The following is a 15,084-nucleotide window of genomic DNA, read 5'->3' on the forward strand; positions in this document are numbered from 1 at the left end:
CAAGCAGAAATTAATTCAAATTACCGCAAAAGCTCTTCTGACTTTTGATACGTAGCCTCCGTCACTATGATGATTATCAATAAATTTATAACATATGTATCAGAAAATATTATCCGTCTTCTGATCTTATAGCTATTGTTAATTAAAACTCTAGCCTTTCTACGTCAAAAGTGTACTGGTGATTTCTCATTGTTGACACAGAAGTATAGCGTCACGTACAATTAATTAGTAATATTATCCGGTTCAAGATAAATTAGGTAACCTGTGAAAATGTGCAAAACTAGCCGTGCACCAAATTGCACAAACTTGGCTCAATCGTCATTAAGTTCATTGTCATTTTGTCAAGGTTTCCAACAAAAATGTCATCTGGCAAAGATGCATCAACTATGAGATACTCAATAAAGAAGGTTAGTTTGTTGAATCTTGCTCCAAAACATCCAGAATACCTTAGAGACAAAAGTTTATACATAGCTATTAACGGAAACTCTCCATGACTCAGAATTACTTTGCGATTGAAGGTTTGATCTATTAAATTTCAAAATAACTCTAAGTAACCTCTCTCAATCGAATTTAGTGATTATCATCATTATCACATTTTTCGACGTTTTCATTCATTGTCTGGGCGATTTCAATCAACTTCCTTTCACTGAAATTCTCCGAAAATGCGCATCATCGGAATTCTCCTCTGTGCGAAGATCGTTCTACTCACGTCTGTTTTTGTAGGTTCAATTAGTGATCGGAATCAGTAGCATAACCCAAATTTTCAGATTGCTGTGATTGTTGTGTTCCTGTGCGCCTTCTTCAACTTTGGAGGCCTACCGCAAAGAGCTCGTGGTAAAGTTTTTTTCAGAACTGATTGTGAGGGTTATGAATATTGAAATAAAACCACATGTGAAACTGTATTTGAAAGCTAAAAGTGCATACTACCAATATATTGAAATCTTCCTTTTCAGCCGCGCGGATGCATAACTGCCGAAGTCTCATTCTCGATGTGGCCAAGATTCTTTTAATCTTTTATTTCATGCTAATTATATATATGTCTAACTTTTCACTTCATTGAAACATTTTCTAGTTTTCTGGCTCTTTTCTCATAATGTTGTGTGGTCCTGTGCGCACAAGAAGTCTTATCTATAGTTTGATCTACGCGGCCTCTGCCGGTCTAGTGTGACGTAGATACTCCCCACTTGCTCTGTTGTTCTCCCCTGTGTAGAAGGTGATTGTAAATGAGATTGTAAACTAGCACTGAGCGGTTGCTCCGTAGTCCTTTTGTATTCACTACGTCATTAAATGTGATAATTCTCATATTCTATATTACACATTTTCTCTCGGTATTCACTTTTAGATGTGCATTCATTTAATTCACACATCTTATAACATTTAAACTATTAATAAATTTTATGTCCAACTTGACAGTTTTGAAAATTCTTCAACATTTTTTGTTTGCATAAACGGTTATTGCATATACATAGACTTTATTCAATTACCCACACCATTGACACCATGGTCTTTTCATTTCGCGTTTCTTGAGTAGGTGTTGTTGAGCATTGCCGGAGCCTTCTTCGGCAGATATGTCACCAGAGAACACGAGTCCCGCATCTTCGTCGCTATCATAGACTGCCCGTACGGTGGTGGTTTCATCGACATCAGCTTCCGAACTAATTTCGGATCCTATAAGTTCTCCGAATGGATTGCTGGAGCCCTCTTGGATCTCGGGGATAGGCGAGCCATAGGAGACAGCAAACACGGTGGCAAAGAGAATAAGAAGAAGCTTCATCTTCAGTTGGTTGCATATCCCCAACCGGGGGCTCTTTTTATATGTGCTAGTTTGTTTTGTTACGAATGATTCATTTTCGAATATGACGGGATGTTGTGAATCGGAAACCAATAGGATCAAGATCTGAATTCTAAAATATAGAAAGCATATTGCATTTTTGTTCGGAAAATATTCTGTAGAAAATCCCGAAATAGATTTCGGCATCTGAATTTATTTTAAAAAAACTAACCAGACAAGTGCCAACAGCTTTGAACTTCACACAGTTGATCAGTTTTTTAAAGTTATAATTTTCCGAATCGTCTGAAAGTTCAATTGGTTAAGCTATCAAAGCTGAAGTGCTAAGTTCACGGGACACCTTCCAATACAAGACTTGCGTACCTTCCCAGTTGTGTATCGCCTCTCGTGAAAAGATTTCAGAACCAACTCAGAACTTCTAGCAGTCCGTGTTTTGTTTCATGAAGTATACAGTGGGTCCAGCTGTTATAAGACACCCTTCGCCTCGCCAAAATTTGAGGGGATCCTATATAAGCTGAACGATTGATTTTGACAAACCCTTCAAGGATAAATGTGCATAAAGTTCAAAATACCCTTTTTAACAATATATTTCTATTTATTTTAACTAATACACCACACTTTTTTGCATATAGATTTTATTTAAAAGCAAAATAGTATAGATAACGTTTATTTAATTATATATGCCCATCATATTCTGTGGTGGCTTCATAGTCCTCTGGCCCGCTGGCTTCATGAAGTTCAGGGGAAACATGGTCCTGGAAAAGGCTGATAGACCTCGTTGTCTTCCGGCCCCTGTGTTTCATGAAGTTCTGGGAGGTCGGTTTCATAGTCCCATGGTCCGATGAACGGCTGATAGATTTCGTCGTCCTCAGGTCCCCGGGTTGTATAAAGCTCTGGCCAATAGGCTTCCTCGAATTCGAGTTTTTCAAATTCGTCCTGTGGATTGCCGGAGCCTTCGAGGGTCTCTCGGAAGGCTGCCCCAAAGGAGACGGCGACCATGACTGCAAGGAAAATAAGAAGAATCTTCATTTTGAAATGGTTGGATGTCTGTGACTGGGTGTTCTTTTTAAATGCAAGTTTGTTTTGTTTGGAGTGATGTGATTCATTTTCCAATATTATTCATCTACACGTGTAAATATCATAACCGGTTATGTTTTTCTTATCATATTCTTTTTGTTTCCATGATGAAGGTATTTTCGAATGTTGACATAACACTTTTCCGTTACAGTATAAACCTGAGGTTTCAAGTTTTTTGTGAGAATTGCAATAAAAACTTAACTGCTCGAGATGCCCTCAGCATATTCCTGTATTATAGTTATCTTGATACAATTTTTGGAAATAAAATTTTTTCAAGAAACGCAATTGATTTGACAAAGTTCAATTCATTATCAATTTTATTTATCATTATGAATATATGCATATGGATCGAAATGTCCCAAGCTTGACGTTTTTTGAGTTTGCTCTTTTTAGGCGGTGGCCGTCAATGGAATGGTGAGTGCCTGACCAGTAAGAGTGGCTGCAGCAAAAGCGGCTTGAGCATCAGTAGCATCAGCTGGAGCTGGTGCATAATGAATGACAAGCTTATCATTCCAATTTGGTGCACCAGCAGTGCGGGTGATCACAATATCCTTTGATCCGAATGGATCGACAAATCCGAACTCTGAAGAAATGCGGTATTCGTTGTTGTTGGATAACTTGATCTTGTAGACGAGCTTCTCGGCTCCACCCACCATTGACGAGCTTGTGGGCCGAAAATCCTCCAGTGGCTGGGACGGTACAAGTTGGTGGATCGGCAGTCAGGGACAGGGTCTTGCGGAAGAATGCGCCAAAGGAACCGGAAACCATAGCAGCAAAGAAGATAAGAAGAAGATTCATCTTTAGTTGGTTGGATATCCCCAGCTGGGGGCTCCTTTTATATGTGCAAGTTTGTTTTATTCGTTTCCCAATATGACGAGATGTTGTGAAACCAAAATCAATAAGATCAAAATCGGAAAATGTGAATTCTAGAAAGAAAATTGGATTTTTGTTTGAAAAATATCCTATAGAAAATCTAAGATCCCTTGGAATCTAAGCTTCTGTATTTGCTGATCTATCAGAGTACCTTCTATCAAGTCAAGAAAAAACCAATTCTGCAATACTGACATCATTGGAGACTGCATCCTTCTTTGTAGTTCCTCAAAGCTTCCTGTTCTGAACGTTCAACAATCATGACGCATGAAGATTAAATATCATTGCTACTTGGAATCTGAGTAGCTTGAACCAATCTGAAATACGCTTCACTGGGTATCAAAGGTACATTTTAAAACATGACAAAACTGTTAGGTTTGGCAAGATTGGTTTGGATTGTGGGCTTGGTGAATTATGTGTGGTTTGAACAACTGGTGTGGCCTGTATGGCTTCTACCGCCGGAAAAAACAAAAAAAAACAATTTAGTCACAGCTACCGAGGATCTACGCCTCCCTCATCCTCCCTGGCTCAGTTGGTACTGATGATCTGATGATCTGATGATCTGATGATCTCATGATCTGATGGTCTGATGATCTGTTGATCTGATGGTCTGATGGTCTGATGATCTCATGATCTGATGATCTGTTGATCTGTTGATCTGATGATCTGATGATCTGATGATCTGATGACCTGATCATCTGATGGTCTGATGATCTGTTGATCTGATGGTCTGATGGTCTGATAATCTGATGATCTGATGATCTGTTGATCTGTTGATCTGATGATCTGATGATCTGTTGATCTGTTGATCTGATGATTTGATGATCTGTTGATCTGTTGATCTGATGATCTGTTGATCTGATGATCTGATGACCTGATGATCTGATGTAACATTCAACCGAAAGTAACTTCCGAATTTATCCCGCCGTCTTCGATGTATTTCTGTTTCAACGGTGTAAATCAGTTCTGACCTTGAACCCTATTAATTTGGGAGACTTGAAATCTCTTCTAGTAAAACCCTGTGGGGTCCCTGATCTCCAGATCCCCTGAATCTCCCAGCTTCGACACACATGATTTTCTCACGACGTTCCATCCGAAAACGTAACAAGACCATAACGCATGAAGATCAAATAACGTCATTCTCGTTTTTGACCAATTCCTTGTTTCTCATCACCAGTGATGATGACCATTCTGCTGCCTCTCTCTCCAAGTCGTCACTGCTGTACAGCCAAAGAAAAAACTTTCGATTTTCATACACTAATCGACCCTAAATAACTAGACCATCACAAGCCAAAAGCAAGAAGGAGGCCATATTTTCTTTCTCTACTATTTTTTTGGTAAATTGGAAATGCAACAATTCGAAGGATGGCTCCAAATTAAACAGTTCGGCATATTCTTCCTTGGTGTTGTGGTTGGCAGCTTTTGTACGGTGAGTGTTTGGGTACGGTAGCACGGAAAGTACGCAAACACCGAATCCTTAAATTCTGAGAAAAATCAATGAAAACCTGGAAAATTCATATATTAATTCCTATAAGTTTAAAATGTTTTTTTTTCAATAACTTACAAAATTTTTTATAATTTTTGAGAGCTCTCATTTCAGTAGAGTAACTAGACTCCGCCCGCACCGGCTTAGGCTCCGCCCCTTTCAGACCCCATTTTTTAAAGTTTTTGAGAAAACTACAAAACTAAAAAAGCTGCGAAACTGTTAATTTTCGAACTTCAATAGACGAAAATTTTTTTCAAGTGTCTGAAAAAAAAGTGAATTGAATAAAATCAATATTTGGCTCCGCCCCTTTCAGACCTCTTTAAGTTTTTGATGGAAAATGCTCAAAAGTTATTTTTAAAAAACCCATTATTTCAACTTCAAAATAGTAATATTTCATTAAGGCCGCAAAAGCTTCAAATTTGGGTAAAATTCAGGTTAGGCTCCGCCCACATCAGATTAGTCTCCGCCCCTTTCGGACCCATTTTCAGAATTTGGGAAAAAAGCTCTGGAAAAGGTTTCTTTTTAATTTCAAAATTTTAAAATATGATTTCAGATCTAAAAATTTTAATGTTCTGAGTATAGAAAAAACGAAAAAAAAGGAAAAGAATAGGCTCCGACCCATTTTCGTGTCGAGACCGAAAAATCTTTTTTTCGATAAACTTCAAATTTCGTAAAACATGTCTTTGTCATGATTATACTTTTTTGTTGAAATCTCTCAGTTTCCCGAGTTCAAAAAACTTAAAATTTTTGAGCTCAACTCAAAATTTGACTGAAAATTTCAAATTCCAGATTATTCTCTTCTTCTACGGATGCTTCAAGTCCTCCACACTGTCGGCGAAGCCCACTGAGAGCTCCGGGGATTCAGGGAATTCTGAAGATATTGAAAGTCAAGAAACACAAAGACCACCAGCTTATTCATCATTAAAGTAAGGTTTTTAAAACATTGAAAGTTTTCAAAAAAAATTTTAGATTCGACAAAAAGCCGAACACATGCAAATGCTGTCGTGTGCTATCAACAAAACTAAATTCAAAAAATGTTTCAAAAAAATAATAAAAAGTGATTCTCTCTGCCTTCTCTGTGTCTCTCAACACCCCCTCCCTCTAACATGAGCGACCACAGAAGCTTTTCCATTAATTTTTGAGCAATGTTTCCTTTTTTTTGGGATCGCTGCTCAGAGTTGTAGAGACAACTTACGTTTTTCAACCTCTTTTTTCTGCGGAAAATTCTGAAAAAATCGATTTTTTTTCTGGAATACTTTGAGCATTTTTTGAGCTTTCTGGGCTCAATTTTCAGCCAATTTTTAAATTTCTAAAAAACTTTTTTTAAAAAGAATTTTTCGTCTGTTTTGCATGCTACTTTTTTTCAAAAAATTTGGGGCAAAATCCCAAAAAATTCCGCAAAATTACAGAATTTTATGGGTGGGGGCAGCGGTCTGCTGATAAACTCCAATCGGCGAAAGGGCTCGAGTTCCGGGTTTGGATGTGAGGGATGGTTTTGTGATTTGATGGACGGTGCAATGGTTATGTTAGTGGTTATGGTGAGTTGGGTTTTTTCATTTAAAAATCGATTTTTGAAACAAAAAAGTATTTTTTTTTAATTTAAAAAGTTGAAATTATTTAAAAAAAACAATAACTTTTTATAAAAAAATTTCTCAACTTTAAAAGTATTAAATCCGAGTTCAGCAAACCAAGAGCTTTAATTTAGGTATAATCATGACCAGGCTCCGCCCCTTTTGAGTTTATGCTCCGCCCATTTTAAGCCATAACACCCGCCCAATTCCAGGAAATTGTCAACACGAAAAATCAACAGTTCTGAATTTTTAAGCTTCCTTATTAGGCTCCGCCCACTTTCAATTTCAGCTCCGCCCACTTTTGGTCCTGCCACGATTTATGGCAAAGACTGCGCTCATTTTAACAAAAGCAATGCAATATTCTTGATTGCCAAAAAATAAATTTTTAAGTTTTTTTTAGGTTTGTAAATTCCCAGGCTCGCCCAATTCTGGGTTAGACTCCGCCCTTTTTTTGTAGGTTATAAAATTCTCATTTTCACCTTGAAAAGTGTTTATTCCATTTTAAATGTTTTGATTTGATTTCCCTCTTGTTTTGACTCCGCCCATCGCAGGTTAGGTTCCGCCCACTTATTGGCTCCAGCTCAATTTTCAAAGCTGACGGATCCTAGTCATGATTATACTTAAACCAAAGCTAATACTGAGATAAATAAGGATTTGATAATTTCATGAAAATTAAATCAATAACCGAGGAGTTTTAAAAATCTAAAGATATATTTTGAAATATAAATTTCGAATATTTTTTGTGGAATTAACAAATTCCCCAAACAAAAATTTCCAGGTTATCGCCACAGCTCTCATAGGCTGCCTAAAAGCCTGCTTGTGTAAAAAACAAAAACAATTGCTCCGTGAGCCCAAGCCAACATCAGAAGCGGCGCAAGAGGTGCCGAATGGTCCAGAACTACCACAAATCTCAGAGGCTCCGCCGCCAATGTTACCTGTAGTGATTGTGTTGGAAAATCCACCAGAATACGCAGAAAACGATCAATATATGCCTCCTGCTTATTGTACCTTGAGGTAAACATTTAAAGTTAAAAATTTTTTATTATTTATTTTAGAAAAAAAATCCAAATTTTTTTTTTCCAAAATTTTTTTTTCAGATTCAACAACGACGAAGAAGCCCAAATATAATAGGTTTATTGATTTTTTTTTGTTTGTTTTAATTATTTCAAAATTGTTTTATATTAAAATAATAATACTAATAAACAAAAATAATCGATATATGTATTTTTACACAAAAATTATATGTATTTTCTTACTCAAAAATATTCAAAAAATATTCAAAAATAGGAACCGGTGTTCACTGGGATTCGTTCTACAAAACTAGAGTTTACAGGGACATAGGGACTACTGTAAGTACTTTGAAAATGGCAAAAATAGCTCTGGAATGAATGAACAAATTGAGATGTGGAGGAAGGGATACTACAAAAACTACAAATATTGGTGGGCGGGGTTTAAATTCGGACTGCTCCGGCATCGTCACTATCATCTGTTGCAGAGGTGGTGTATTCGTCGATGCATTGGTGGATTAGGGCTTGTGGATTCTGGAATTTTGGAAAATTAATAAATTTTTAGTTTTCAGCCAACAATTTTGTTGGAAACTGGATTTCAGATAATTTTCACTAAAAAATTTGAATTCGGCATGCAAAGAGCTTTGATTTAAGTATAATCATGCCTAGGTTCCGCCAATAATAGGGTTAGGCTCCACCCACTTCTTGGCTTGTCAAGAAGTATTGCGAAATTTTAACGAAAAGTGTAAAAAAAACTTGTGAGTTTTGAATCAATTTAGTGTTAAAAAAATTAGATTTTCTGCTATTTTTAGAAAAATTTCCAAGTATTCCCTAATATTTCGTGATAGGGCCCAGAAGTGGGCGGAGTTAAAAACCAAAATGGGCGGGTCCTTGGCAAAATTAGAAGTAAGTAATTTCAACTCCGGAAACACGATATTTCGTGAGGTTTTGGAGAATTCCCTAGTATTTCGCCAAACTTGACGAACCATTAAGTGGGCGGAGCCAAACTTAAATTTCAATGTAAAATAAAACTCACCGATCCGGTTCTCCTGTGCGTTTTGATGCTCATTTTGACCGCCTGAACTCTCATCTCATTATCACTAAGCCCATCGGACCGGGTGGCTCCAATTTCCAGACTTCTCTCCAATGAGCTCATCATAGTACTCTGAGACGTGTCAATTCGATATCGAAGATCCTCAGATTCCATAGAAGTATTCAGAATATTATTTCCATTTCCCTCATCTTCTTCCGAAGATTCAACATCAGCATCGTCGGAGCGGGATCGTCGGGAATCCATCGATGACGTCAGATCCACGTCATTTGCGTTTTCCTCGTCCACCAGCTCCACGTGGCACGGGTTACTGTAGGTGGTGATTGGTGACGTGTAAATCGGGTTCATTGTCACATCACTATTGCATAAAGCCTCGTCGTAGGACGTGGACTCTGGCAAGTTTACGATTTTTTCCAAATTTTTCAAATTTTTCGGAGATTCCGGATCCACGAAGCTCTCGGCATTTTCAAAATCATTGTCATATGGAGTTGGGCTCCGGGCTCTAGATGATGACGTCATCGGCACAGCAATTGATTTTGCTCGCGGAGCACGGGCGTGAGCACAGCAGCAGCCGTCTTCGAGCTGGTGAGGAGCATTTCGAGATGGATAGGATGAACGGTTGAGCTTTGAGCTTGAACGGGCTGAAAATTAAAGCTTATTTAGTAAGTTGGAAGTTTATTGGAAAAAAATGTAGTGTTAGAATTTAAAGAAAAGGGCAGAAAACCATGCAGTTAAACAACCTCAAAAACTGGTGTGGCCTAGAAATCTAGCTGGTGGTCTAGAATTTTTTAACCTAGGCCATAACCATATTTTTCCAGGCAAGACCTTGAAATTTGCAAAATTTTAAAACAAAAATTACTGCGAAAACTTAAAAACTGTCGGAGTTATGAATTTTCGAAATATTTTTGCATATCTTTTTTTTCCAAAAAATTAACTTTTCTGCCTAAACTTCCAAATATTTAGAGCTAATTTTTATTACATAAAAATTTCCAAAAAAAAAGAGCATTTAGAGACGTATAACCCTGACTCCGCCCATTTTGGGTCTCGAAGCGAAAATTAAAGTTTTAGGTCAAAACTTAGAAAACCAGCCATGATTATACTCAAATGAAAGCTCTGAATTTTCCATGAAAATTATGAATTTTCCGAAAATTAGGATCTTTAAGGGTAGTTTAAAGTTACTGTAGAAAATTTTAAAAATTTCGAAAAATTCCGAAAAATTTTTTAATTTTTAAAATTCCGAAAATTTTTGAAAATCCATAACTCTGTCAATTTTTGGTATTTTCAGCTCAATATTGCCTAAAAATGAAGATAAACTTTTAAACTTTTTCGGAAAACCAAATCGATCTCTAGCTACAGTACCCCTTTGTGGTGGGAACTAACTAAAATAAAGAAGTCCCATGCAAAAAAAAATATTAGAAAACTCAGAAAAAGGAAAGAGCATGCACATACGAGAGGAGCAACTGATCACACCGTGTGGGACACGTGACGGGCTGTCACGTGTAAAGAAGACGGGCTGTCCGGGGACTGCAGTTGACTTGTTGACTGACGTGGAGACCCTCCGACGTGAAGCTATGCGCCCGTCCGACCAGCGACCGTCACCGTTACGGTACAGAGTTTGGGAGTAGCAAACCTGGAAAATTTGAGGAAAATCGATAAACTTTGAGTTTAAAAAAATCGAAATTTTTCGAAATATTTGTGCCAAAAATTAATTTCCTCCTCACCTGTTGTCCTCCACCATTAATAGCTGTGCAGCTACCGGCTCCAGCGCTCCACATCCCGGAATCCTGAGAAAATCCGGAATCCCTGGCCGGTGATCCACGGGCCCCACCCAGCGTCTCCCAGTAGGACCCTGAATGACGTATGGCGTCGTTGCGTAGGATTTCTGAAATTTTTCTATTTTTTTTAAATTGAGGGGACCAAGAGCTTTTAGAAATGTATAATCATGTCGAGGTTTTTGGAAACTTGATTTTTTTGCAAAAAATTGAGGTCTCCCCGCGGAAATCCCGTGGATAATGTAGCCAAGTAGTTATAAGTGAATCAAATATTTTTGCCAAGTTGTTCATTAACTTTGCTATATTTTGTAATACATTTTTTGGAATAATCTTAAATTCTAACGAAGTTATGAATTTTCGAAAAAGGTCTAGAATTTAGATAAGTTGAACTTTGAAAATATTTTGAAAATCCACAACTTTTTCAGTTTTTAAGATTTTTCCCTGATTTTTAGCTTTGTCGAAAGCTTAAATGTTCAATTTTTCAGGGAAAATATACTCACTTGGCGGATTCGCTCCCTCGCTTCTCCTCGTTTGCTGTCCAGCACTGCTCCGGCTCGAGCTTTGCCTTGAGAACGGAGAGCTCTGAACTCCTGACGAGGAGCTCGTATTGGAGCACCTATACGGAGATCCTCGGCACGGTTGAACATCTTCGTCAGACGACATATCATCATATCCCTCATTCGGGTATCCACGTAGCTGTGCTCGCGGAGCCGCCACTGCCTTCGGGCTGTTCTGATTGTGCCACTGCTCCCGTTCAGTCAGATCTTTTTCCCACTCGGCGAGCTCACTTTCCTTGAGTTTCAGCTCTGTGAAGCAGCCTTGGAGTTTGTCATACATTTTGTTGGTTCGTTTAAGCTTCATCTCGTACATATTTCGGATGTCCTGGAAGAAATTGGAGTTTTAGGTTTACAATTAGGCTAGTTTCAGGTTTGGTCTTAGGCTTAACTTTAGGCTTAAACTTAGCTTTTAAGCCTATAAGCCTAGTTAAAAACTAATAGAATATTTCTAACCTTAATATGATTCAATTGCTCATGCCGCTTCCTCTGTATTTCCTCCTCCATCGCAAATGCGCTTTTCGGTCCACCATGATCCCTGGTTACTGTAGACGGATACTGTATACATTTCGCGAACTCTCTGTAAGAATCCCATGCCAACTGCCACTCCTCTTCAGTCATTTCGAAAAGTTCCGGCTTGAAGATCTCCCAGTGTTGTCGGATGTGGGAGAATGAGGGACGATTGCGACCTTTTTGAGATAGACATTGCTTGATGAGAAGTACAAGACCTTTCGGAGCTTCTTCTGGCATTGGAAGGCTCAGAATGCTGAAAATTAAAAGGTTTTTAGGATTATTAAAATGGTTTTCTGGACATTTGGCTATTTGAATCTTCAGAAAAAAAAACAGAAAATCAGGGAACAAACTACAACTCACTTTGTTCCAACACCAAAAATGATTGCCATCTGAGCAATATTTGCGTATGGCGTCTCTCTGGTGAGCATCTCCCAGAGCACAACTCCAAATGAGTAGACGTCGACTTTTTCGTTGCATGGCTGTTTTTTTATCATTTCTGGGGCCATCCAGCTGAAAATGTTGAAGTTCATTACAACCAAGCTTAGGTCTAAGATTAAGCCCAAGCCAAATTTAAGAACCCTAAGCCTAAGCCAAGTTCCAACTTACCTAACAGTTCCACAGAATGACATCATAGTACTATCCATTTTCTTTTGCATATGAGACGTTCCAAAATCACAAATTTTAATTGAATCTTCAGCGGAGATTAGAATATTGGGCGATTTGAGATCCCTGTGGATCACTTTGTTCTGATGCAAATAGTGCATTCCATCAGCAATTTCCTTAACCCATTGAGCAAAAAGTTCTCGGGTTATTGTATTTCTTGACTTCAATACAGTACATAGTTGTCCTTTTGAGCAATATTCCATCACTATACAGTAGCACGGGCTCTTTGAGCAAACTCCGAGAAATTCAATGATATTCTGGTGACGGAGATGTCGAAGATGCTTGATCTCGGTCTCCTTCAGTTGATTGACCTTTTTCACAGCGACAGTTCGGTTTTCCAGCTGACCACGAAACACTGCTCCCTGGCTCCCGGAGCCCAGCCATTCAAGTTCGGAGATAGCGTCGAATGGGATCTCCCATAGTTCATCCTCGGATTTTTCACTGGAAAATTGAATTTTCAATCAAAAAAAAAATATTTAAAACTCACATTTCAACTGTAGTTTTAGTCCCGAAATATCCAAAAACTGGCTGAAAACACGAAAAGAGCCCATTCCTAAGCTGTCCGAGCCCATCTGCGTAGAAGCTGTTCAGGCTGGGTTTCGACGCGTTCCCGGTCGCAGCCACCATATTTTTGGGATCTGGGGATCCTGAAAATTTTGAATTTTTAGTGGAAAAAGATCACGTTTTCTTTAGTATATTTTGATGGAAATGTGCGTATTGTTTCGCTGAATCAATATGCAGTCGGCAAGTGATAAGAGACAGTGTGGGAATGTGAGAGAGTACAGAGAGATGTCAGAGAAAAAAGTGACGTGTGTGCGGGAAGCGGTGGGGATGAGAAAATACACATTTGGCGGTTTTTTTTGCAAAAAAAATTTGGAGATGGTAGAACACGAGGGAAAGGATCGTCGCCGAGGAATGCGCAAAGGCACGAGAAAAGCGCCAATGAAGTTGCTGGCGCATTTATCGTGCATTGACGTATTTTTGTCTATTCGTAGATCAAGTGATTTAGCGCATTTCTCGACAGGGGACAATTGTTGAAAATCAGGAGGAAAGGCAGCATAACCGCGCCGAGGCACAAGAAAAGCGCAAAGAAGTGCTGACGCATTTTCAGTGCCTTAACGCACTTCTAGTGTTTTGGCGCAGATCTCGTGTTTTGGCGCTTTCCTAGTGCCTTTGCGAACTTCTACTTACCTTCTTTCTGTCCGAACTCCGCGTTCGCCTGCTCCCGATGCTGTATCGGTGTGTTTGGAGCACTTTGTGTCACAAGCTCCGACCCATCCGGACTCAGGACTACTGTAGAGAAGTCGGAGGACTCCGGTGCAGGACCCGGTTGTTCTTCTGAAAAAAAGGAGTTTAAAGGGAAAAGTTCGTTGGATCGAAGAAAAACAAAAAGTTCAAGTGTATGTATTTACTGCCGCGCGCACATTGGCCTGGTGGCGCCATATTGCGATTTTTCACTCTGGTTTTCTCTATGTCTCTCTTTGCTGTGATTCATCAGAAACAGTTTTTGATCGGCAAAATATTTTTTGAAAATTTTTATCCCAAAAAATTCATTTTTAAGGTGCCCCTTCCCTCTGCAAGAGCAGCGATTTCGCAAGTGCCTTTCCGGGTCCCTTGAGCTACACGTCTGACTCATTTTGGCTAGAGCAGCTCAACGGGTCCCTCTTTGGCTCATTGACGTCACGCGAGTCGTGGAGCACACGAAGCACAACAAAAATAGAGTCATGCCATTCGAGGCGACAACAGGAGACGCAGAGAAGCAGAGAGCCGGGCTGGGCACTCGCGGAGAGGGGTTAATTAGTTTGGGAATGAGGCTTAAAATAGAATTTGGAACTTTAATCAAGACAACTTGAGAAATACAAAAAAATAGCCGTTTTTACCTTAGAAACTCAAAATTTCAGCTAAACCTTTGCTTTTATTGTATGTATGTTTTGATGGAAAACTGATGGAAAACAACTATTTTTTTGCCATTTTCGTCTAATGTTGTCAAGTTTTATACGAACGTTTGTCAATTTGTAGCCAAAAAATAAACATCAGTAGTAGTTTTGGGTAAAAATTTGGTAAGTTTTGATCTAAAAACGACAGTAATTTTGCTCAAACAGCCCATTTATTCTGCAAAATTATCTAAAAAGTTATGCAACCTATCTATGACTTATGCCCATAAACCTATAAAAAACATCATATGGTCAGAGAATTACTGATAATAAGGCGTCGCCGTCGTCTCACTATTTGCATTCCCCGTAAAAACTTCCACGTGGCTTACGCGACGTCGATTTGCCGGCGGCGGGGCCGTGTCTTGGAGAAAAGCGCGGAGACGCAGATATGTCGGGGGTATGGGATGAGGGGTTTAACGTTAGGTCAAAATTGTGTTCCACGTGGAAAACACTAACTCAAAACAGCTGAAACTTAAAGCTAGCAATAGTCAGTCGATGCACCATGATTTTGGAACCCCCAAGTTTGATTTGCGCCGTAAATCGATGCACCATGCCCCCCCACAAAAATTGTACCTGATGTTGGTGTGACCAAGTCGAGAGTGGTTACCATTGTGGTAGATGTCATTTTATCTGAAAAAAATAGTTTTTTTTAAGCTTGGCAGTCAAAAAAGGTAATTGCAAAACGGACAAAATCAATGTTGTATCGGAATTGAGGACGGATGACGTGATGCGTATGAAGAGAAAGGGAGAGGATCCGGGGCGATCATGCGCGGTGTACAGGAATTCAAGTCGTCGTC

The 15,084-nt window shown here is 39.0% G+C and overlaps 7 protein-coding genes across 11 annotated transcripts; 3 read left to right on the top strand and 4 right to left on the bottom strand.

The window, feature by feature from the left end:
• Positions 1 to 662: 662 nt before the first annotated feature.
• W02D9.8 (Protein kish) lies at positions 663 to 1,060 on the top strand (the record flags this gene model as incomplete). Its single annotated transcript, NM_060781.2, has 3 exons — positions 663 to 719; positions 768 to 834; positions 954 to 1,060. 3 exons carry the CDS (start codon positions 663 to 665, stop codon positions 1,058 to 1,060), a joined length of 231 nt encoding a protein of 76 aa, NP_493182.2.
• A 420-nt stretch (positions 1,061 to 1,480) lies between these two features.
• On the bottom strand, positions 1,481 to 1,774 carry W02D9.7 (uncharacterized protein; the record flags this gene model as incomplete). Its single annotated transcript, NM_060782.6, has 1 exon — positions 1,481 to 1,774. The coding sequence occupies one exon, from the start codon at positions 1,772 to 1,774 to the stop codon at positions 1,481 to 1,483; it is 294 nt and encodes a 97-aa protein (NP_493183.1).
• A 753-nt stretch (positions 1,775 to 2,527) lies between these two features.
• On the bottom strand, positions 2,528 to 2,788 carry W02D9.6 (Coordinator of PRMT5 and differentiation stimulator; the record flags this gene model as incomplete). The annotated part of the gene is made up of 1 exon (NM_060783.7): positions 2,528 to 2,788. One exon carries the CDS (start codon positions 2,786 to 2,788, stop codon positions 2,528 to 2,530), a length of 261 nt encoding a protein of 86 aa, NP_493184.1.
• Positions 2,789 to 3,155: 367 nt separating this feature from the next.
• On the bottom strand, positions 3,156 to 3,676 carry ssp-37 (MSP domain-containing protein). The gene is made up of 2 exons (NM_060784.5): positions 3,520 to 3,676; positions 3,156 to 3,449 (listed from the first exon to the last, which is right to left on the bottom strand). Exons 1-2 carry the CDS (start codon positions 3,662 to 3,664, stop codon positions 3,256 to 3,258), a joined length of 339 nt encoding a protein of 112 aa, NP_493185.1. The 5' UTR covers positions 3,665 to 3,676; the 3' UTR covers positions 3,156 to 3,255.
• A 1,195-nt stretch (positions 3,677 to 4,871) lies between these two features.
• On the top strand, positions 4,872 to 6,326 carry C49G9.2 (uncharacterized protein). Its single transcript, NM_001128963.3, has 3 exons — positions 4,872 to 5,165; positions 6,012 to 6,148; positions 6,192 to 6,326. The coding sequence occupies exons 1-3, from the start codon at positions 5,085 to 5,087 to the stop codon at positions 6,271 to 6,273; spliced, it is 300 nt and encodes a 99-aa protein (NP_001122435.1). The 5' UTR covers positions 4,872 to 5,084; the 3' UTR covers positions 6,274 to 6,326.
• A 145-nt stretch (positions 6,327 to 6,471) lies between these two features.
• Positions 6,472 to 8,011, top strand: mec-19 (uncharacterized protein). Its single transcript, NM_060785.4, has 3 exons — positions 6,472 to 6,760; positions 7,572 to 7,807; positions 7,891 to 8,011. Exons 1-3 carry the CDS (start codon positions 6,638 to 6,640, stop codon positions 7,919 to 7,921), a joined length of 390 nt encoding a protein of 129 aa, NP_493186.1. The 5' UTR covers positions 6,472 to 6,637; the 3' UTR covers positions 7,922 to 8,011.
• dlk-1 (Mitogen-activated protein kinase kinase kinase dlk-1) lies at positions 7,916 to 14,917 on the bottom strand (the record flags this gene model as incomplete). 5 transcript variants are annotated; one of them, NM_001026273.7, is made up of 11 exons in its annotated part: positions 7,916 to 8,334; positions 8,837 to 9,492; positions 10,322 to 10,481; positions 10,573 to 10,733; positions 11,124 to 11,505; positions 11,634 to 11,943; positions 12,051 to 12,200; positions 12,297 to 12,794; positions 12,841 to 13,000; positions 13,545 to 13,691; positions 14,861 to 14,917. In NM_001026273.7, 11 exons carry the CDS (start codon positions 14,910 to 14,912, stop codon positions 8,245 to 8,247), a joined length of 2,766 nt encoding a protein of 921 aa, NP_001021444.1. The 5 variants fall into 5 exon arrangements, with proteins under 5 accessions (NP_001021444.1, NP_001021443.1, NP_001129769.1 ...); NM_001026272.5 differs by having other exon boundaries at positions 10,301 to 10,481; NM_001136297.4 differs by lacking the exons at positions 13,545 to 13,691; positions 14,861 to 14,917 and having other exon boundaries at positions 8,245 to 8,334; positions 10,301 to 10,481; positions 12,841 to 12,980.
• Between the last annotated feature and the right edge of the window lie 167 nt (positions 14,918 to 15,084).

The sequence above is a fragment of the Caenorhabditis elegans genome, chromosome I (assembly GCF_000002985.6).
Source record: "Caenorhabditis elegans chromosome I".
Classification (NCBI taxonomy): Eukaryota; Metazoa; Nematoda; class Chromadorea; order Rhabditida; family Rhabditidae; genus Caenorhabditis; species Caenorhabditis elegans.